Consider the following 21627-nt stretch of genomic DNA (forward strand, 5'->3'; position numbering starts at 1 on the left):
AGTCTTCTCATGGGCGGACCCTGCTGTGCTCCAAGGCCTAGCTCAGGGCCTCCTCTTCTAGAAGCCTTTCTGAACATTCTCCCCCAACTCCACCACATCTCCACCGGTAACTTGTTCTCCTCTTCAAGTCCCAAGGCACTCACCATCTTCCTGTTGGTTTGGCTTCCCGCATGTGTTGCTGGCACCTGCTCACACAGTTCCCCGTGGGAACTTGGCTCTGGGTTTTGCCTTGCAGGGAACTCAGTAACAGGTGTGGGCTGGTGGCTGGTCAGTGTGCTAGACCTACAACAGGGCACACAGTGGCCCTCCTCTCAGCTGCCAGGATCCAGGGCCCAAGGAGGCATGAACCTTCGCTGGATTGCTGTGTTGTGTGAGCTTTGGTGTGGGTGCCCAGTTTCTGGGGTTGCTCTCATAGTGACGATAGGTTGGTTGCTCTGGGTCCTCCATGCTGGCTCCATGCTGTGTGTATCACTGCATCCGATTCTCATGATGACTCTGAGGCATAGGAACTGCTCTCCTCACAGCTCAGGCTTTAAAAGTGAATGTAGCTGGGCATGGTGGCACCTGGTTGTAATCTGAGTGCTGGGGAGGCAGAGGCAGAGGCAGATAGATCCCCACAGGTCCTCTGCCTTCACACCCATGCACACATGTACACATGCACCTGCACATACCTGGGCATGCATGCAAGTGTGAACAAGAAGCGGGGGATAGGAAGAGAAATGCACGTGCATCTAGACCACCACAGGAAATGCACAGAGGTCAGCAATGCTCCTTTCTGGGTACGTGCATGAGCATATTCCCAACACTCACACACACACACACACACACACACACACACACACGCCTGCACGCATGCACTGTGGTGGGGGCAGAACATGCACATATAGCTTGTGTATCTGCCGAGGCAAGCCTGTCCATCCTGTACATGTCTGCTTGTATATGATTGCAGAAATGTATATCACCTCCTGGGCCCCTATCTTGGTTACTTTTCCATTGCTGTGAAGAGATACCATGACCGAGACAACTAAGAAAAAGAAAGCATTTGATTTGGAGTTCGTAGTTCCAGTGAATGAGTAGATGAGGAGCATGGCAGGGAGCATGGCAGCAGGCAGGCATCTTGTGGGAGTAGTAGCTGAGAGCTACATCTGATCCATCGGCATGAGGTAGAGAGAGAGAGAGAGAGAGAGAGAGAGAGAGAGAGAGAGAGAGACTGGAAAATGATATAGGCTTTTGAAGCCTTAAAGCCCATCCCAGTGACTTACTTTCTCCAACAAGGCCACACCTCCTAGTCCTTCCCAAACAATTCTACCAACTAGAGGCCAAGCATTCAAACACACAAGCCCATGGGGGAACATTCTCCCCACCATTCAAGCCACCACAGTCCCCAAACATCACAACTGATAAAGGCAAACATAGGCGGCAAGAGCCTAAATAAATGGCTGCTGGGGAACACACACCCACACACACACTCACACCCACACACGCACACACCCCCACACACGCACCCACCCACACGCACACACACACACCCACACACACACACCCACATGCCTAACTGCCCAACTGCCTCGAGCCCCTCTACCTGTGTGTTTTCATCAATGTACCCTCCACACCTTGCTCCGCTCTTAACTTTCAGAGGTTGGTATGGGCTCATTCAGCAAAGCTGCCTGCCTCCTTTCCTGTGTAACCTGCAGCTCCTGGCCCCCAACACAAGCCTGTTCTGCAGGGTCACAGCCCATGACCTACTCCACATGGCTGTGTGTGAAAGAAGTAGACTTCAGAGGTGTTTCCAGAAGTCTGGTCCACAGACCCCTCCCCTTTGCATGCTAGGTTCAGCCTGGATGAGCTGCCCACCTTCCCAGAGCTCTGGGAACTCCATCGTCTCAGGGCCTTTGCACAGGCAGGCCTCTCTGCTTGGCAGGCTCTTCCCAGGCCCCTTCAGCTGGCTACTCTGCTGACTCCTTAGCTCTTACACCGTGGGTCTTAAAGGGGCCCATGCTGTCCCCCACCCCCACTGTGTCCTGAACATTATATTCAATGATGTCAACCAGCCATAAACCCATCTTGTCCACAGCTGTGTCCCCAACACTATCACAGAGCCCTGCCCCCAGAAAGGGTTCCATGCATACTTGGTGGGTGAGTGGACTTTTGGCTCCTAGCCACTCCACTGTCCTCTCCCTTCCATGCTCACCAATCTGTCTCATAAGTAGAAACAGAGGTGCTAGCTAAGAAGCACGCAGGGAGAGCTGGACCTCAAATCCACCCACCCATTTGCTACTCACTTTCTTGTTCAAGCCCGCCACCCTTTCTGGGGTAAGCCTTAAGGACATGCCTGCCTGACTCGGGGAACTCCCAACTTCAGAGAGGACAGACATCAGTGGAGCTGGGATAGAATTTAGATCACAGACAGTGTCTCCAACATGCTAGGTAGAAGTTTCGGTAACTGGACTCCACGAAGTCAAGAGGGCCCACGCTCCTTCTCAAGTGATGCTCACCTCTCACGGAACTCAAGAACAGGACTGGAAAGCTGGGCTGCTGGGCTAGAGATCATGAGGCTAGGAAAGAAACACGGACCAGGAGCAGACTGGAGTTGGGTGAAAACAATAAGTTATGATCACCTGTGGTCTTCACATGTGACTCTAGAGAGAGCCATTCACAGAACATCCCGGCAGAGGTATGGTCATAGTTCCTCAGAGACCTGACTGCCCCTTCTGATGTGGGACTGCAGGGTTCTGGGAGACCAAGCAACAGAGTCTTCTTTGGGTTCAGGTTCCTTCTGTGTCCCAGTGCTTATTGCTTACTCTGGCAGGGAGGGGCAGGAAGGGACCTAGTGAATCTGGTCAGTTTCAGGGACTTCCTGAAGCTCATTTGAGTTGTCTACCTTCCTGTTTAAGGAGCTTCCTTGTAGTGTGGAATGTTTCAAGCACAATAAACTGAGTTGCAGATCAAAGTCAAGTTCTTTGGTTTGCAATGGAGGCTGCAAACTCCTCTCTTGCTGCAAACCAGAAATTCCCAAGGACTTTTTCTGGGTCAACACATCACTGCTGTTGCCTAGACATCCCTGAAGGTCCTTCATTGGCCTCTCTCCTTCCATGGCTCTCCACTGCCTTGCCTTATATGTCTCAGCTGGGTGTCGACTGTAGCTGGGTGTCGACTGTAGCTGGGTGTGGCCTAACTTCTTTTCGTGCTCTGAGTCTCTAGATCCTAGGGGCTCAAACTAAGCCTAATTTTGCAACAGCACTGATCAGAAGAAGCAATGCCTAACATGAAAAAAAAATCGCCAGAGGAAGGAATTGAGATAGTGCAAACAGGATAAGAAAGGTTCCTGGCTCAAGCAAAGGATGGCTAGTTGCAAGTGTCCTCCCGTTGCGGAGAGGTGGAGGCTATCTGCCATCATCTTGTCCTCCTGGACCCAATTTGTAGATGGGGATGGGGCAGAGGTAAAGCTTGTGTCCGCTGGTACCAGCAACCATGAGTTCTTAGGATATACCATTTATTGAGTGCCTACTGTGTGCTTTAAACTCGCCTCTTCACGCTGAGTGTGGTGGTGCACGCCTTTAATCCTAGCACTTGGGAGGCAGAGGCAGGCAAATCTTTGTGATTTCCAGGTCAGCCTGGTCTACAGAGTGAGTTCCAGGACAGCCAACGTTGTTACACAGAGAAACCCTGTTTCAATAAACACACACACACACACACACACACTCATCTCTTCATTAAAGTCCTCCTGAAAAGCTAGATTCTTTAAGCCCATTTTATTTAGTTATTTAGTTTTTCTTTGAAACACGATCTCAAATAGCCCTCGTGGCCCTCAAACTCACCACGTAACCAAGAATGACCTTGAACTTGCCATCCTCCAGCCTGTACCTCCCAAGTGCCAAGATGACAGACATGTGCCACTAGATCGGGCTTATTTTAAACCCATTGCCAGAAAAGGGTGCTTTTTTTATTGTTTGTTTGTTTGTTTTGTCTTGTTTTTTGACTTATGGGATCTCTCAGAGCCTTGAGTTTGGACATTGCTGGGCTCAGCTCAGGTTACCATGACACCCTGAGCCTTGAAAGTCCAATCTCAACAATGCTGCAGCCCCAAAGGTCTTCAATTTTGCCGGGTCGACTCAGTGACGTGAACACCCAGTTCCAGCCTTCTTTCAGGAAGGCTTCTTCTTTCTGGCAGGGCTTGGAGAAGCCTCAAGCAGCTGCAGAGAGAATCCCATCTGAGAAACTCTCCAGCGCCCCTTAGTGGTCCTTAATGCCACTGTCTTCCAGGCATTTGGGAGGAGAAATCCCTTGACAGAGCTGGGGGCACAGAGGCCTGCTTGCTAAAGAGACACATCAAGGAAATGCTGACACAGGGCCCTCCTTGCCACCAGCCCCGTCTGCTGCACTGCTTCCCAGTACTCTTTTAGTTCTCTATGGTGGCTGACGATTTTAGCAGTCAGTCTTACATTAATTGATGTGAGTACTGTATTACAAGCTCCCATCCGTCCGTAGATGTGCACCACACACGAATGTATGTATTATATATATTAAGTTCCCTCCCACTTGTAAATATGCAAAATGTAAAGTTCGCCCAGTTACTAGGGAAGGGTACCTACCCCAATACCCCTGCCACCTCCACTTCCATTTCCCAGTTTAAGGAACAGCCTTCCCCTCCCCCTCCTGATGCTCCGGAAAGCTCAACCCCACCATTTCATTTGCAGGAATGTCTAGAAGCACAATGAAATGAGAACGCCAGTGACAGAAGTCACGTATGGGGAGGGGGTGAGAAAAGAGGAAAAACTCCAAACGCAGAATGCCCAAAGGTCACTTTGAGCTCTTCTATAGAAAAGGGAGTTGCGCAGGCCAGATGGGGTTAGCTCTAAGGGGGATGGGGAAGACGGGGTGTGGGTGTGTGATAATTGCCCGCCTTTGATGACTTGGAGGTCTAGGTAGTCTGATAGTCTCTAGGTAGTCTATGGGTCTCAGATCACCATAGGTAAGAAAGGGAGACACATTGCCTGTCTCTTATCTTAGAATAAACCTGGGCCCGTGGGTACGACCCCTGATAAATGTCTGTTCTGTAGCTCTTTGGGTCTCAGTCCTGGAAGAGAAAAGGGAGGCAATACCACTGCCCCGGAGCGCTGATTTTTTTTTCCACTCCGGAGTAAATCTGTGGCTGGTGTCACGGTCTCACCATGACACCTGCAAAGAGAGGGCCCTGGGTGGGGATGGATGAGGGACAGACTATCTGATGCAGTCCCGACAGATCTCCCAGCTCAAAGGATGCAGAACCCTGCAGACGCCTTGACACTGACTCAACAGGTTGCTTGGAGGGTCCCCGAGGCTTTGGGAAAACAAGGTGCTGCGATGCGGGTCCCTATGACTTTGAGGAAGACGCCCCGGTCTTGAGTGTGAATCTAGGGTAAGGAAGAGGAGCACAACCCCTGCTCCACTCCACACCCCTTCCCTGCCTATAAATAACCCCAAGTGTCACTTCAAAGGGCACCGGGAGCTCAGGACAGGGGCTACCGGGGTCGGCCGGCCCCACACACCACGCCCCCCACCCCGGGCGACTTTGCATAAATAAACAAACCCCAGCCGCGGCCCCGCAGGAGGCGGAGGAGGAACGGGAGGAGGCGAGGGAGGGGCGCGGGAGATTAGTTTGGGAAGTAGCGCCCCGCGCTCATCCGATCCGCGCGGCCGCGCCGGCTGTGTCAAGTTACAGAGGCGCCGGAATCGGCCCTAGCACGGCTCACTGCGGCCACGACCCACCTCAGCCCATGGGGCCCTGCATGCGCGCCCCTTCGCCTGGGGACTGACACCCGCTCGCCCCGGAGACGCAAGACACCTCGTAGGACCCCGAGAGTCGCACCAGCCCGAGGACTCTGCAGAGGCGAGAAGGGAAAGAGCGGGGAGTGGGGCCAGAGCCCCCCAACTTGGAGCATTCTTCGAAATAACTTTTTTCCTACTTCAGCGCACCCTGGTCGCGCTTGCTGGTGCTCTTGCCTGTCCCCCCACTCCGACTGCTCATTTTCTGTCCTCCTCGAAGAGTAAAGGAAAGGGACGTTCTCCAGCCACGCTAACCCCGTTTCCCCCTGCCTTGCAGTTTGGATTGCACTTCTTGGATATCACTTTTATTTATTCTATTTATTTATTTATTGGTTCTTAAGACGCGAGGGGATGGTGGCGGAGCGCGCCCGCAAAGCGGCAGCCACAGGCACTCGCGGCCCTGGGGAGCTGGGCGCGTCTGGGCCCGGGACGGTGGCGCTGGCGGAGCTGGGCGCGAGGCTGCCGAGCCCCGGGTGCTGCGGACTGCTGGCGCTGGCGCTGTGCTCGCTGGCGCTCAGCCTGCTCGCCCACTTTCGGACCGCCGAGCTGCAGGCCCGGGTGCTGCGCCTGGAAGCGGAGCGCGGGGAGCAGCAAATGGAGAAAGCTATTTTGGGACGAGTCAACCAACTGCTGGACGAGGTTTGTGCCCTTTGTTGCTGGCTTTTATCCCCTCCCCGCGGTACCCCCTCGCACAGTCCGGAGACTCCACAAGCTAGTGCGGGCAGCGCTCGCTTGCATGGTCGCCCAGGTTGTCTGCACTGGGACTGAGGGAAGGGACCGCCACTGTGTTGCCAGAGATCCAGAGCACCAGGCCGGCATGTGTGGGAGGGACCTCTCAGGTCCGGAAGACCCCAGGGTTTTTCTCTGGGGATGCCCTGCGCACGCGACAGTCAGGTGGAGGAAGGCAGGGCGCGCAAAAGGTGCGCAGAGGTAGCCTGGGCTGGGGGGAAATAGGCTGGGGAGGCTTACTGGACTCTGGTGGTCTCTCCACTCCACGAGGGTGGGTGCTGCCTGATATTTACGCTTGCTTTTGGAAGCAGGGCAAGAGTGTGAGCCATTTAAGGACCTACACGACTGCCTCTTAAGCAGATTGCTCATTGCTGGCCCCTGTTTGCTACTCCAGGCCCCTAGAGCCCAAGTGTTAGCTGCCTGCTGCCTGGACCCATTCTTCTTGGGGTCCCGCTAACCTTTGATTCTTCCCGCTGTGGCCGCTGAAATGGTCCTAATTCCTTCCCCTCAACTGGGAAAAGGGTGCATCTCTCTCTCTCTCTCTCTCTCTCTCTCTCTCTCTCTCCCTCTCTCCCTCTCTCCCTCTCTCCCTCTCTCCCTCTCCCTCTCTCCCCTCCCAGTGGCCCCCAGTGTGCTCCATCCCAGGTAGATCAAAAGTTACTAATGTGTCTCTTTGCTGGAGCAATCCTGAGAGTGAGCTGCGGGGCAGTGGCATCCTCCCTAGGGAGGCGGGAAATGCAGACTCTAATGGGGGCGGGGTGGGGGCGGGAGTGATCAGGAGGGAAAGCTGAGTGCCTCAAGATGGAGAGGGCTGGTGGCCTAAGAGAATCTGAACGGCACAGAGAACCCAGGCTCAGGGTCCTGGAGAAGGCCCGGCCTGGAACAGTTCCCTGGGCAGGGGCACGGGTGTCTCTCGTACAGTGGAAGGAGTATGGGATAGTAATCAACAGGGTGCTAAAAGCCTGCAGCTCTGGGTTTTTGTATCCACGCTGAGATTTATTTGGGTGCTGTGCAACCTGGGACAAATACTGTAACCTCTCTGAGCTTACAGAATGATGGCAAGCTTTAGCCAGGTCTAACAGGCTTGGGTCTCCTGTAGTTGGGTTTCTCTGGGGTGCCTCTTTTAAAGTTCCCTAGATGGCCCCCATGGGGGAAGTCGCAGGCCACAGCATAAAAGGTGACCCCGGGGACAAGTCTCTGCTGTGTGAGTAGTGTCCCATGCCTGTTGGCTACAGCCCATTGCCTTGACTGACCAGAACTAAGAAGGCTCAGTCAGGTAGCCCACAATCCCCTGGGCCTGGCGGCAGTCTCTGGGCTCTTACTGTCTGGCTGAGTGGGGAGGGCACTGGCTGGATTGTGGAGAGGGATGCAAACCTTCTCATGTGCATCCAGCCCTTGCCAAGCCCTCCCTGTGCCAGGTCTCCAGTGCCCAGGACCTGCCCAGATCACTGTTGTCTTTCATGGAGTTCCCTGCTCCGAGTAGTAGCTCACGTTCACCGCACTGACTCCAAGATGTCAGCCCCTAGAATTGAGAAACTCCCCAAAGACGATCAGAAGTGACTCCATTTTACAGAGGGGGGAAACTGAGGTCTGGAGAAGGGCCGTGGGTAGCTCAGGGCCACATGGCGACATCCAGTAGTAGAGCTAAGCCTCCCTACCCTGCACCCATTCCTCTTGCCCTGGGTCCTGCTGAAAGCTAGCTGAGGGCGGGGGGGGGGGGGGGGGGGGGGGGGGGGGGGGGGGGCGGGGGAAATGCTCTGGGAACACTTTAGCCTTCCTGAACTTGATGGGACACGGAAGGAAAATGAGTCGGCACCATATCAGGTGGGAAACGTTATGGTAGTGGAGGAAGAGTGGCCAGAAGATGTGTTGTCCACGACATCATGATGACGGTGGCAACCAAAGTGGCTTCCAGAGGAAGTGATCTTTTAGGGCAAGACTGGCAGAGCGAATAGGGGTTCGCCTGGCACAAGGGGGCAAGCAGCAGGCTTTGTGCTAAGACACACACACACACACACACACACACACACACCCCGGGGAATAGCCTTTGGGGGGAGTCAGAGGTGAGTGGGGCCACTTTGGGGCTGTGAATGAGGACTTGAACCTTGGGGATTAGGGAGAATGGTATGGTTGAAGAGAAGGCTGGGTGAGATGGGCAACTCAGGGCAAGAAAGGCCTTTGAGATTTCTAGATGGGTAAAGGGGAAATGGGGAACTATCCGAAGGGTTGGACGGATAGTACTTAGGTCCCTCCAATGGGAAGGCTGACAGGAGACTGCTGGAGACCATGACCTGGCCTGGTGTTGGGGACAGGACAGAGAGGACATAGTGACCGCAAGGCTGGTGACACTTGGAGGCAGTGGTCAGGGGGCGTTGGAGGAAGCTGTTCTGTCATGGGACCTGGCATAGGAGGTCCGCTGGAGGGACACTCAAAAGGCCACATGGTCTCATACAGTAATCACTAGCATATGTGACTTAATGCTATTGGAATTTAATAAAAATCGAACTGGAGTTCCTTAAGCACTCTGGTCTCACGGAAAGGGCTTGGCAGACGCAGGAGCTGGTGACTGGCTGGGCAGGCAGCAGATATGGTGACAGTCTCTGAAGGCATCCGTATGAGGAAGCGCGGAGCAGGCTGTGTCAGCCGTGACTCCTGCTGCTGTGACAAAAATAACCGTGGAAACAGCCGCAGGGAGGAAGGGCTGAGGTTGGCTCATGGTTTTGGAGGTTTCAGTCCCTCTGGTGGGAGGGGGCAGAACAGGTCTTCTCATGTCCCTCCAATTCCCCGCAGACCTGCAGTTACAGATGCTGCCCTCTCAGGCTCTTCTGCCCCTACTCAATCCCCTCTGGAATCGGCCCTCACAGACACACCCAGGGCGCACTTCCTGCATCTCCTGGACATTTCTTGATTCAGTCAAGTTGATAAGATTAACCATGACAATGGGCAACTGCGGGGGGTGAGGGGGGCTGCAAAAGTGTCTCCAGCACGACTAGAAAGGGACACATCCTTTGTCCATTTCCCCAGGGGAAGTCTCCCAAGTATAGGCAAATAAGCAGAGAGGAAGGGGTAAGCACTGACAGGATGGCTCAGTGGTAAGAGCATCTGCTGAGTAAGCCTGAGCATTTGCCGAGTAAATTCAATCCCACAGTTATGGCCCGTCTCAGGAGTACACACTCGTGTGTGCACACGTTCTCTCACCTCTCTCTCTCTCTCTCTCTCTTTCTCTCACCTCTCTCTCTCTCTCTCTCTCTCTCTCTCTCACACACACACACACACACACACATAATGATGCTAAATATGTTTTAATTAAAAACTAAGGAATGGGTGAGGCATGACCTGGGTGAGAGGACGGGTTTGTACTTTTGTTTCAAAGCAGTTTTGTGAAATGGATGTGAAGTGAGCCCCTGCCCTCATGGTGACACAGGGAGCTAGAGGGTTTAGGGACTAAGATTAAATTCCCCCTGCTTGCTGTGTAACTGTAGTGAGCCCCACCACCCCCTGCAGTCAGGTTTCTTCTGGCCAGATCTGGGCTCCAACACCGTCTAGGTACTGCTGTGAGACCCTCAGGAGGTGGCAGACAGCAAAATGCATGAAGGAGTGGCCTCAGCAGCAGGGGGTGATGAGGAGGAGGGAAGGCTCCCGGGTCCTGGGGTGGCGATTCCTGGGATAGGTGAACCTGGGCCCCTCCTTGAAGCAGGAATGAGGGACTTCAGAAGGGGCCCATGCAATGATCTGCCAGTTCCCTGAAATCCAGGGAGACACCAAGTGGAGTGTGCAGAGGACAGAGACCAAGTCTGTAGGACTAAGAAAGAGGGAGCCAGGAGGGCAGGCCAAGCAGAGGGACCCAATGGGGGAGGACACTTGAGAGGAAGGGAGCCAGGGCAGATCTGAGGGGCCCAGTCACTGGGGACTGAGAATGTGGTTTGACTCAGCGCCTCTCTATGGTCTGGGACCCTTAATGAGCACTCCAGCTGCCTGACAGTTGACTTCCTTGCTGTGCAGAAAGAAGCTGGAATGTCCCAAATGGAGAAAATCAGATGACACCTAGGCTAGGCCCAGGCAGGAGGTAGGTGTGTGTGTGTGTGTGTGTGTGTGTGTGTGTGTGTGTGAGAGAGAGAGAGAGAGAGAGAGAGAGAGAGAGAGAGAGAGAAGCGGGTGGGGGAGGGGGCAGGATTGAATTTGAAAACAGCCAAATTCATTTTGGAAGCCCAGGACTAGAGGTGTGTGTGTTGGGGGGAGTCCTTCAGCCCTGTGGACTCAGGGAGGCCAGGCAGACTCCCACCCCAGCTAGAGTGCCATTCCCAGAACCCTTGCTGTCATCGTCCCCTGGAGTGGTTCCTACGGTGCACCTAGGCCGTACATATAATCAGGATGCCACCTCCATCCTCCCTATTCCCCACTGGCTGCCACTGTCCCACCCCACTTTACAGATAAGGGGACCAGTGTCGTTGAACCTCCCTCCTACTCTCTGTGACTCATTTCTTCCACCTTGGGGAATCCCTGGGAAAGGAAGTTATGGAAACTTCCGGGCCAAGATGTTGACGAAGTGCAGGCAGACCCCCACACCCCTAAGAGACCAGTTTATGAGAATGCCTCGCGTCTATAGAGTCTGTGTACCTTTTATTGAGCTGTTGAGAGGAGAGATCAAAGTAGAGGCAAAGAGACTGAGACCCTGGGCTGTGGACCGAAGTGGATCCTGAAAGGAGCAGGCTGTGTAACAGGGCAGTTTGCCTGTGCAGCAGCATCCTGGGCACAGGACAGCTGCCTGAGCCTCAGAAAGCAGACAGACCCTAGGGCCAGGAACCCTCAGACAATGCCTAGCGTGCCACGAGTCCATCCCACATCCCTGCCTCCTTTTGTGCAGGGAGTGATGTACAGGTTTCTTGCTCTGCCATTCCCAAAGATTCTCCCTCCACTAGCATCAAAGGACCAGAACACCATCCTGCTGGAGAGATGTAGAAGGCATGTCTCCTCCATGGCACCCTTTCTAGTTAACTGTGAACTCATTGGTGGTCAGTACATGACCCATGTGTGCCTAGCTCCCATTCCAGGGCCCTCAGCAGACATGGCCCATGGCGGTTTCCCATCAAGTTTAACATGGCCTTGGGGTCTTGCAGCAATGCCCCAGGGAGTTCCGGAGAGCTAGCAAGAGTGAAGTGAGCCATCTAATGACTGGGAGTTCTGTTTCAAAGACCAAGTTTCCTTAGGACAGTTTAAGTGAGGGAGAGCTGTCACGGTCTCTGGCTTCTTCCAAGACTTGTCAAGGTAGCTCCAAGCAATACGAAGATGCTCACTGGGTAGCCGGCCCCTGCAGGACAGTGGTGGGAAGTGAAAGTGTCAAAACAAAGTCCTATCTGCAGGAAACCAGTGTCACAATTTGGTCACTCCCGGAAAGTTTTCTTTTCCCCTTACTCCAAATCCTTCTAGACCCTGATTCTCAGTGTCCTCTGGAGAGATTTCTGGAGCCATGAGAACGCCCTCCCTGCTCTGACTTGCCTGTGGCACTTCCTGGATATGCCTGAAATGACATTTAGCTCAGAGAAAGGAAGTGCGGACTTAGCACACACTGCTGGCTTCCCTGCCCAGTGGTGGCAGACATTACTAATCACTCAATAAACATTCTTCCTGAACCAGGTCAGACCTCCCTCTCAATCCTTATCCGTCCAGGGTTCCAGCTATAGCCTCTCAGCCCATTGGAGCCAATACACAAGGAAAACTCCACTGGACATCTGTGACTTAGCCACACGAGCCAGGTGTCCTCCTCTGGGTAGCCTTTAAATGTTCTGTCTCCTCATTGTCCATACACAACCTGGCAACAGGGGTAGAAGCCCAAGAGTCTCCAGGCTTGTTATTGAGTGTGGCCTGCCTGGGACTTTGCGGGTGGTAGACGGTCAACTGTATGACGATCACATGTGTATGTACATGTGCATGCAGATGTTCAAGTGTGGAGACAGGAGGACAACCTCTTGTCGTTCCTCAGATAAGTTGTGTGTGTGTGTGTGTGCGCACGCACGCGCATGCATTGTATGTGTAACAGAATCTCTCACTGGCTTGGAACTTGCCAAGTAGGCTAAGCTGACTGGCCCTTGAGCCCCAAGGACCTTCCTGTCTCTTCCTCTCCAACACTAGGATTACAAGCATGCAGGCCCAGCCCGTGTTTCCGATTTTAATACCGGTTCTGTATTTCCAATTTTAAAATGGGTTCTAGGAATTGAACTCAGGTCCCCCCGCTTCACAAGTAAGCTCTCTCCCCAGCCTCTGATTGACGATCTTGTTGGAGGCTGGGAAAGGTGGGCTCAGCATTTGCTCTCCGAGTGTCCCTGAGAGAGGGACTTCACAGAAACCAACACAGGGTACAATATTCTGGCAGCAGGCCTGGCCCTGGCTGGAGGATGGGGGTCAGTTCTGCCTACATGATCAGTTCTGCCTGGACCAAGCAGCTGGGCAGCTTCCTCTTTGGTCCCCACCCCCAAGGTCGAGTGCTCCACGACCTACTTCCTAGACTGCTTGGTGAGGTTTTGTGCGCATGTGTGCACACACGGCTCTGGAGGGATGTTTGCAAAATAATACACAGGCAAGCCTACAGCATTTGGTGTCACATAGACCTTTACCACTAGTCGGGCGAAACTCAGTATCCTGAGTAGAAAAATACAGATAACAGTGTCCTCTGCACAGAGATGATGGTTGATCAGATGATGTCATCCAGGTATGGTGACTCTAAGGACTGCCACCTCCTCATCACAGGTTCACCGCCCAGAGCTTTGCACCCACTGATTCACTGGAGCTCTGCAACAACCTTCCGTGTGCTGTCCGTTTCCTCTATTCCTTTTTGACAGAACAAAGTTGAAGCCCAGAGAGGTTAGGTGACTTTCCCAAGGTCACAGAGCTAGTTCTAAACCTAGGCAGTGTAGCCACTAGCGTGTACTTGCCTGCGTGAAGACCGAGACTAGGGAGGTGTTGAGTTGGGTTTGACCCCTACGAAGGTGACGCTTATCTGGATTGGCTTGGTGCTGGGCTTGGGTTACTGCCCTTAGTAAGAATGGCTCCATTGGGCGCTGTTTTCTTTTATCTGGTGTTGAAGAGGAAGACCCTAAGGAGAGTCCTCATCCTGTCCTGACCTCAGCAGTGAGTGCTGGGCTCTGCACGGGATGGGTTCCTATTGCTTACACCAAGAACTGCCTCCTCATGTCTGGGCTCATCTGATAGGCAGAGAGCCACAGTCCTGGTCCATCATGCTCAGTGTCTGTGTCTGTGTCTGTCTTTCTCTCTCTGTGTCTCTGTCTCTCTCTGTGTGTGGGGAAGATGAAACTAGGCCCCCACTCAGCCCCTTCCTCTGCTCCCTTTGACTGACATCTGCCCACCCTGAGCAGCTGGTGTTTGCTCAATCAGTGAGGGGAATAAACAGGCTTTCTTGGGGGAAACTGAGACCCAAGGCTGGGGGAGACCCCACTCAGGCTAGGGTCCCCACCTCTGCTGGATGTCATCTGGACTCCCAGCAGATCCCATGCCATACTCCCTGCCTCCCATGTGGCCCAGATGCTGTGTCATTCTGTGGACCTGCCAACACTCTATGGCCCTGAGGACACTCAGGAGGGAGCTGCTGGCAGCAGGGCTCCCCTGGCCCTTCAACTGGTCACAAAGGGGTGGAACGGCTTGGGAGAGGCGGGCCCAGCCTCTTAGGGAACACTGGACTCCTGTCTCTTCTCTGGAGGCTATTGTGGGGTTCTGGGAAACCCCACATGGCTGGAGTCCACTCCGGATGGGCCTCTTTAGCCCCTTCCTTTCCTGACCCAACCCCAACTTCACTGGCCTCTGGGGAAAGCGGCCTTAGCCTTCCCATCACTTCCCTTGTCTTCTCCCCCCTCAGACTCTGCTGCCAGTCAGCCTCCCCAGGAAGCTCATTTTTACCTGGTCTATAAGCTGCCCCAGGGAGGCCTGACTGCCCCAGCTGTTGTCCTGGGCCCCTGACACCCACAGAGACCAATCACAATTATCAGTCCCTCTCCAGGTGTCCTCCCAGGCCATCTACATATAATTGGGCTCTGATAGTGGCATTGTAGGGCAGGCTGGGGGCAGACATCAGAGACAAGGATGCTGAAGAGAACAGGGTGAAGAGGCCTCTCTGCCCCTGCCCTCTAGACCAGTGGTAAAGATTCTTGAGCTTGACAGAAGGAGTGGCTACCTGGGAGGCCCAAGAGTGTCCTTCTGTCTCTAATCTACCCTACCCGAAAACTTCCCAGGGAAAAAGAAAGAAGCCGTGGGCTTTATTAGCCTTGGTCCTCAAGCTTGCATTCCCCCTGTGATGGGGAGCTCACTACCTTCTATTACTATGATTTATGACTATTTCAAGGTTGGTCAGATCCCTCTTTTAATGTGTTCTTCATCCTGACAGAGTTGCAGACCCTCCCACTCACCCCTAATTTGCAGCATGAATGAAAATCACCTAAAGCTGTGTGTCTAAGTCCGAGGGAGAGGGTTCTGCCCTCTCTTAAGCGTGATCTGTGGTCACCTGGGCCCCAACCCCCCAAAGACCCGTCCTCTTCCCCCATCACTGCACTGTCTAGCTAGCCTCCTAATTCACCCACTTACACCACGCGGCAGCCAAAATGGCCTTACGTTCCTACCCTCTCAGGAATGAAGCTCTTCCCCGCATCACTCTCAGCCCAGAGAGGAGTCACCTCCCCTCGCTTCTGGAGCTGCACAACAGACTATGGATCCTGGTAGCTGGGTTCAAGTCCACTTCAGCTGTGTGACCTTAAGCAAGTGGATAGACCTCTCTGTGCCCTGAGCTGCACCTCCATAAAATGTGGGTGATAATCATAAGGATATTACCCTCCTTGAGGGATCTTTCTAGGCTTAAAAAACTAGAGCCAGAGAGATGGCTCAGTCAGTGAAGTCATCCGAGAAAGCATGGATATTCAGCAGCCATGTTTTCTGTTTGGTTTTTTTAAAGTCAGACATGATGGCTCGTGTCTGTTATGCTAGTGCTAGATGGGTGGAAATTGGTGGAGCCTAAAGCCTCAGACGAGCCAGGCCAGTGAGCCCCAGGTCCAATGAGAGACCCTGCCTCAAAAGATGAGTTAGAACAACGCAACTGAGGAAGACACCTGTGTTAACCTTTGTCTTTCATACATATGCATGTGCACCTGTGCCTGCACACACACACACACATGCAATGCACTCATGCCTACACGTATACATGCGCACACGCACACACATGCACACACAAGCACACACACACACACATGCAATGCACTCATGCCTACACGTATACATGCGCACACGCACACACATGCACACACAAGCACACATACACACACCTGTGCCTACACACAGATGCTTGTGCATGCACACACACACACATGCATACCCAAGCACATGCAGTGGTGCCCACATACACACACAAGTACACACACGCACTGTGCCTGCACAAGCACATGTACCCATGCCTACACACACTCATACATACATACAACACATATATACACGTGCACACATGTCCACACATATACTTACACATATGCACACATACAAGCATACATATGTAAACATAGATACATACATATATATATATATATAATACACACATATACACACTTACATACCAACACACATACACTTTTTTTTAAAATGTGTTTTGAGAAACTCCTGGTATGGTATGGAGGACATGGGCTCCAAGCCAGGCTTCCTGGGTCTAGTCTGGCGCCCTTAGACCCTCTGTGCCTCAGTTTCCTGCTCATGAAATGGGCTGTGGCAAATGCCGAACAAACGCCTAGACAGGAAGTTTGCCTGATTTCTGAGAAGTGCGCCGCTGTGCTGGCTTCCAGTCCCCCTCAGTACCGGCTCCTCACCTGGTATCTGCCCCAGCTCAGCTGCCTCCTCCCTGTGATGAGCCAGGGCACTCTGTGACCACAACTGACCAGCTCTTGGCTTCAGCCATGCCAGCAGTGGGGTTGCAGGCTGCCAGACTGTCTGGGGTCACTCCTTACAGGCTCCCCAGGGCCAGCCTCTGGGTCCACTTGGTTCTAAACGCTCTGTAAAGCACATGACTGCACCCCAGTCCCGTCCAGGGTGGGGAAGGGAGAAGAGGGGGTATGAAAGCAGCCTCGGCTCTCCCTATCCAGGACTCCCACCCACAGCCAGTTACAGGACCTACCTAGCTCCTTGACTCCCCAGAGGCAGCAGGCAGACCTTGGGAAAGCTAGAAGGAAGGACTTCCCCATATGAAGTCTGGAAAGCTCACAGACAGGTACAGACACCTTCTTTCCCTGAGCTCTGGGGTTAAGGTTGTGGTTTTTTGTGGACTTCATGCAGTCACTAGAAGAGGCTACACAGGGCACCCATAGACCCTTGGGCCCAGGCTTCCAGGCCCCAGAGTCTATGATCGGTTGCCAAGCTCTCACACAAAGACTGGAGGGAAGGAAGTTGTTCCTTGGGCTCCTTGTAGCCCTCAGCCCTGGAGTGGTCTGGGCGAGTCTGTTTTGTTGAGTGGGTGTGTGTGGGTGTCTGAGTTTCCTCGGCTTTGATTTCAGCCAACCAGGGCATACAGCCACACATGGGCCTGTCCCTTTCTTAGCTCTCTTCTGTGACTCCCCCACTCCACTCCACCCTCGTGCTTTTCTGTGTTTGGGTTACACAGCTAGCCATGGGTACTGGTTTGAGCCTGTGCCCCTACTGTGGGTTCTGCCTAGGCCCAGCCCAAAGCCATAGGGAGCAGGTCCCAAGGGCAGACCAGAGAGATGCCTGACTTGGTTATGTTCAAAGCTGTGTTCAACTCTGGCAGTTTCTGACTCCCAGATTTGACTGGAGTGCCACTGGCAGGGTGTCACCGCCCTCCTTTTTACCAGGAGGGGAGACTCATGGCAAGCACGGGACAGCCAATACTCACCCGGTTGGTACCCATGGGTGACATGGACCCATCAGCACCTCTGTAGCAGGGAGGAGAGGCAGACCCGAAATCAACCCAGGACAGGTGGCCCAGACCACACCGTTGAGCAGTAACTAGACTTACCTCAAAGGCCTGAGTCTCTTCTTGTTACCCCAGTCCTCTAGTGTTCTAGCCATCTGGTTGGTCCAGCAGATGCTAAAGCAACCCCTACTTTATGCCTGAGGACATCTGTTGTTTAAGAACTGTTAATGGGGAAGTTGGGATGTGATCCACAAGCGTGGCCCCACCACGTCCTCTCAAACTCCTATCCATACTTCAAAGCCTCAGAGAACAGGCGATTCACTGAAGTCTGTGACAGCTCCAGGTAGTCCCAAGGGCAGGTAGGAGTCATCTGATCGTTTATCAAATTAATTACTTTGTGACTTTTTTCCTGAAATGCTTATCACCATGGGTAGAGTAGGGTACTTAGTGTGGGTCATTAAAATAATTTTTTTGAGATAGGAACTCGTTTTGTAGACCACAGAGACCAGCTTGCTTCTGCCTCCTGAGTGCATGTGCCACTACCACTGGGCGATCTAAAATATTTTTGAGACAGAGTTTCATGTAGCTCAGATTAGTTTTAACCTTGGTGTGTAGCTGAGAACGACCTTGAACTTCTGATCCTATTTTTCTCCACCTTCTGAGTGTTTGGATTAGAGGCGTGGGCCGCTGCACTCAGTTTAAGGGCTGCTGGAGGTTTAACTCGGGGCTTTGTAGGAGCCTAGCAAGCACTCCACTAACAGCTATAGCCCCGCCCATTGTGTTTTGTTTTGCTGGTGCCTTGTGGAGATTCTGCAGCCCAGCTGCAGTAATCCCTGAGCAGTAATCTACCCAGTGCTGGACTACAGACCGACCCCGGCTCTACCTGGCTTTTTCATTTTTTCTTTGTGGTACAGAGGATGTAAGGCACAACCTCACGCCTACCAGCAGACACTTTATACCACTGAGCTACAACCCAACCCCATGGAGTGTGTAGCTCTCAGCTACTAGTGATTATCCCTGATGCTTCCTGTTTGGCTGCACCGCCAATCTGCCTCAACACCTGCATGGTGTCAGGAGGCAATGTCTTATTTAAAACCCTCTCTTGAGGGACAACCCTGGAGGACAGTGACACACGGCCTCTGGCCTCACTGTCTTCTACTGTCTATACACATGCGTGACAGAGGCCCAGGTCGGGTAGGTGCCTGGTCCCTTTAAGAGCCCTGAGCCAGGACATGGGGAGTGAGTGGCCCCTAAGCCCAACCTGGGATGGAACTATGTTCTCTGGGGAAGCGAGTGGCTGCCTGGCATCTTCCCTTTGATACTGATACCGGCATTTTAATAGCACCATCGAGCTGGTGGTGTTTCAGTCCTGACCACACAGGGCATTCCAGGAGGCCCTGGCTACCAGCCAAGAGAGCAGAAGGGCCCCTCTGTGGAGGGGCTGGGGTCCGTCCCCACCACCAAGACTGCAGAAAATGTCCAGCCCACAGCCTAGTGGGGTCTCTCACTCAGGTCCTCAACTCAGATACTGCAGTGGCCAGGACTAGTGAGTTAATCAACTAAAGCTGGTCACCCGGAAGGTGTGTCTTGGTGACCTGGGTCACTCATTCCCATCTGGGGGGATTTGGCCCTCACTCAACACCTGACTGTGTTAGTCATAACCCATGGCTCCGAGTTCCCCACTGCAGTGGGGCCTGGGTCAAGCTTTCTGTGACACCTGATGGGTAAACAGCCGGTGCTTACTGAATGTCTGTGTGCATTGTCAGGCTCTGTTGCAGGCACTGGGCACAAGGTGGCGAGGAACACAGAATCTATGGTTTATTCTGCTGTGAATTTGTCTTCTGTTGGCAAAGGGAGGCAATAAATGAGAGAGAGAGAGAGAGAGAGAGATAATAGTAAAGGAGAAAGTGAAATAGGGAAGGGGGCTGGAAGCAAGAAGGGTCTCCATTAGGAGCATACCAGTAGACCACATGAAAGAGAACATCCCAGAAAGAGAGTGTTCACCAGTGCAAAGGCCCCAGGGTAGGAAAAAGCCTGGAGAGGCGGTGGGTCTGGCAACTGTTGAGAATGGGGCTTCTGGGTCCAGGTCGGATATGGGGTGGGGACAGTAGGGTATCGTTGGGCTAGCGTTGTGCCTGGAGCAGGCTGTAGCGCCAGGGCTGGGGAGAGAGCCTGACTGAGTGTATCTACAGAGTACAAGATGGGGGCTTCTGCTGGCTGCGTGTGTGGGGCAGAGAGTCATCAGTGATGAGCTGGAGAGTGGGAGAAACCGAGCTGGTCCTGATGGGACATGTGTGGGAGGGGTGGGGCAGCAGGCTGGGACTCAGTCTTGAGACCTTGTTCTGAGACGGCAAAGAACAACCTACCAGGCAAGCGGCTGGTCACAAGGCTAGAGGTGGGAATATGGAGCTGTCACGGATCATCGTCATAGTTTGGATAAGAATAGACCCATAGGCTCATGTGTTTGAATAGACCTATAGGCCATTTATTTGAATAGACCTATAGGCTCACGTGTTTGAATGCTTAGTCACCAGGGAGTGGAACTGTTCTAAAGGGTTAGGAGGATTAAGAAGTGTGGCCTTCCTGGAGTAGGTGTGACCTTGGTGGAGGAAGTACATCACTGGTGTCACTGGGGGTGGGCTTTGAGGTTTCAAAAGTCCACACCAAGCTTAAGTGTTTGTGTGCTTGTTCTCTCTCTCTCTCTCTCTCTCTCTTTCTCCCTCTCTCCCCCCTCCCTCTCTCCCCCCCTCCCTCTCTCTCTCCCCCTCTCTCTCTCCCTCCCTCCCCCATCTCTATCTCTCTCAGCTCCTTCTCCAGCACCACACCTGCTTGTCACCATGCTCCCTGCCGTGATGATAATAGACCAAGCTCTGAAACTCTAAGCAAGCCCCTAATTAAATGCTTTCTTTTGTAAGAGTCGTCTTGATCACGGTGTCTCTTCACACCAATAGAACACTGGCTAAGATGGTCACAGATGATGTTGAGACCTCAGACCAAGGGAGGTCTCAGAGAACCAGTACACAGAGGACTGAAGTGAGGCCCTGAACCATGACCCTGTGACCTCCAACACTTAGGTAGCAAGTAGACAAGATGGAACCAGCAAAGGAGAAAGAGAGGGAACAGCCAGGGCAGAAGGAGGGGAACCGAGAAAACATGACTTCCTGGGAGCCAAGTGCAGGAAGCGTTTGCACAGAGGGGAGGGGGAAGTGTGTAAATCCTGCCACAGGTCAAAGAGGATGAGAACTGACCCCCAGACTCAGCACCCCAGAGGGGCCATCAGCCCCCAGAAGGAAATCCTCTGCCAGGTGGGGAGGGGCAAAGGTGGCTAGGTGTTCTGGTTAGGTTTTTTTGGGTGATTTTGATGTGTGTGGGGAGGGGGGTACTTGAGTAGAGTTATCTGGGAAGAGGAACCTTGATTGAGAAAATTCCTCCATTAGATTTCCTGTATGCATGTCTGTAGGGCATTTTCTTTATTGATTATTGATGAGGGAGCCTCTCCCCCCAATCCACAGTGCTGGGTAGTTTTATGTCAACTTGACACAAGCTAGATAGAATCTTTGGAGAGGAAGGATCCCCAACTGAGAACAATAAGATTGGACTGCAGACAAGTCTGTAAGGCATTTTCTTAATTAGTTATTGATATCAATGGGGAGGACCAAACCCATTGTGGGTGGGGCCACCCCTGGGCTGGTGGTCCTGGGTTCTGTAAGAAAGCAGGCTGAGCAAGCCTTGGGGAACAAGCCAGTAAGCTGTACCCCTCTATGGCCTCTGTATCAGTCCTGCCTCCAGGCTCCTGCCCTGTTTGAGTTCCTGTCCTGGCTTCCTTCACTGATGGACTACAGTGTAGAAGTGTTAGCCAAATAAACCCTTTCCTCCCCAACTCACTCTTTGGTCATGGTGTTTATGACAGCATAGACATCAAACCATGACGGACATTGATACGGGGTTCAGGGGGGGCATGCTGTCTGAGGAGGATGGTGGAAGGAGTTTGGAACTTTGATCTGAAAAAGCAGTTGAGTGCTTGCTTAATGGGTTGTCCTGTGGGAACTCGGAAGAGATCGGCGAAGGCAGTGCAGATCTGCAGTCTGGCTGGCGAAGTCTCAGAGGGAGGCTGGAAAGCTCTTCAAAGACCTTACCAGAGTTGGTCGTGTGGTGTTTTGAACTGAGAATCTCTGGCGTCTGGT

The 21627-nt window shown here is 53.0% G+C and overlaps 1 protein-coding gene across 7 annotated transcripts in view; it reads left to right on the plus strand.

Moving 5' to 3' along the window:
• Window positions 1–5711: 5711 nt before the first annotated feature.
• The window catches only part of Col13a1 (collagen type XIII alpha 1 chain), a 137117-nt gene continuing 121201 nt past the window's right edge, over window positions 5712–21627 (plus strand). For all 7 annotated transcript variants that reach the window (XM_041655791.1, XM_041655795.1, XM_041655797.1 and 4 more), the window contains exon 1: window positions 5712–6444. In XM_041655791.1, coding sequence (XP_041511725.1) covers window positions 6157–6444 — 288 coding nt within the window. In that variant the 5' untranslated portion in view covers window positions 5712–6156. The remainder of the gene's footprint in view (window positions 6445–21627) is intronic.

This window comes from Microtus oregoni, unplaced genomic scaffold, assembly GCF_018167655.1.
Source record: "Microtus oregoni isolate MIOR12 unplaced genomic scaffold, Mior012 000007F_ref0000211, whole genome shotgun sequence".
Lineage (NCBI taxonomy): Eukaryota > Metazoa > Chordata > Mammalia > Rodentia > Cricetidae > Microtus > Microtus oregoni.